A 1,489-nucleotide genomic window follows, 5' to 3' on the forward strand; every position below is an offset into this window, starting at 1 on the left:
TCCCTGATTTCTGTAAAGCGGTCCATGCTCATGGAGCTGGTTCTGATGCCGTGCGCCAGCACTCCGTAGGTTGGGATCCTCACGGCGGCTCCGTTGCCGATGTGGTTTTCCCAGTCCTCGGCAAACTGCCGGAGGGCCTCCATGTCTTTCGTCGTTGCTGTCTTGACGCTCAGGTCGCCGCTCTTGAGCTGATTGGCGGACACGGTCTTGAGCTTGCGGATATGCTCGTTGCTGCTTTGTTCGATGGCGCGGTCTACGTGCGCCTTGAGGCTACGGGGGTTCATGGCTCTTATGCTGGCAATGGTGATGGGGTCTCTAATGTTCACAATGATTTCACGCAGGGTCTGGGTCTGGGACGCTCTCTGGTTATAGGGGTTATGCATGCTCCCTGCAAGTCCTCCTCGGGCGGCTACGCTGGCATATGACTGCACGGTGTTCCCCTGATTCATCGGCCCCAGTGCTTTGATATCCTTCACGACCTTGACCGCCAGCTCGCTGGCTTTCCAAGCCTCCTTGGCAGCCGCGCTGGCTGCGCGCGTTGTGTTGGTGTTTTCCTTCAGTTCGGCCATATTCTGCTGGATAGCAATCCTGATGGTTCTCGATTCGCGGATGTTGCTCTCGTTCGCTGTCTTGTTTTCCGCACGTAGACTCTCAATAGCTTGGTGGAGGTGTCCGAGCTCGGGCAACTTCTGCATTTTGGCCAGCAGGGCGATGGTGGCAATGAGAGTGAGTCTCACGGCTTTCGGGTCAAGGGGGTGTTCGTTTGCGGTGTCGATTGATTTGAGTGCTGTCTGAAGGTGTCTGCTGAGTTGAGTGGCGTGCTCTCGATGGTGCGTTGGCCATGTTTGCTCCTGGGGCCATGGGGTTGCCATGGTGCCTACGTCGTTATGGGCTTCGCGACGAGCACACGGCTATCCAATTGACCTTTTGGAGTGTGTTGTGGCGCTGTTTTTGCTCCGATTTCAAAAATTTCGTTCTCGCTGTTGTTGATGTTTTTGAATTTCAGTATGGTCAGCAGTGGCATAATGGATTAGGGATATGTTTTTTTGGTTGTATTGCTTAGAGTGATCTGCTGGGCCTGCAGTAGATCTACATAAACGAGTGGCATCTATCCCTTGTAGGGCAATCCTGGCCCGACTGTGCGGTTCTGAGTAATGACTGTATGCGGTGAGTTCCACCTAAGCGAGGGTATCCCAGGTTCTGTCATCGGGCCTATGCCAGTGCACTCGTTACAACGATTGTTACACTATGCTTAGGGGACCTGCGGTCTTACACAAGCATAAGTAAGCTCGCCAACAATATGCCGGCATGCGGGGTCCTCAATCCACTATAGAGATAGTCGGTATATACTGATAGCCACTCATTCCTTATCTTCATCAATACATTCGATTGACCCCTGCCTGACAGTCGTGCCCCGACATCATTTTCTCCCCATCCGAAATGCCAGCTTGGTGATGCCATCGGGATCCGGCGGCCTTCAGCTACAGCC

General features: G+C 53.7%; 1 protein-coding gene across 1 annotated transcript; it reads right to left on the reverse strand.

The window, feature by feature from the left end:
* On the reverse strand, nucleotides 1-872 carry CABS01_16950 (uncharacterized protein; the record flags this gene model as incomplete). Its single annotated transcript, XM_060550278.1, has 1 exon — nucleotides 1-872. A coding segment is annotated over one exon (872 nt), but the record flags the coding sequence as incomplete, so codon positions are not given.
* Nucleotides 873-1,489: the final 617 nt, after the last annotated feature.

The sequence above is a fragment of the Colletotrichum abscissum genome (assembly GCF_030869225.1).
Source record: "Colletotrichum abscissum strain IMI 504890 chromosome Unknown Scaffold_217.1, whole genome shotgun sequence".
In the NCBI taxonomy this organism is placed as follows: Eukaryota; Fungi; Ascomycota; class Sordariomycetes; order Glomerellales; family Glomerellaceae; genus Colletotrichum; species Colletotrichum abscissum.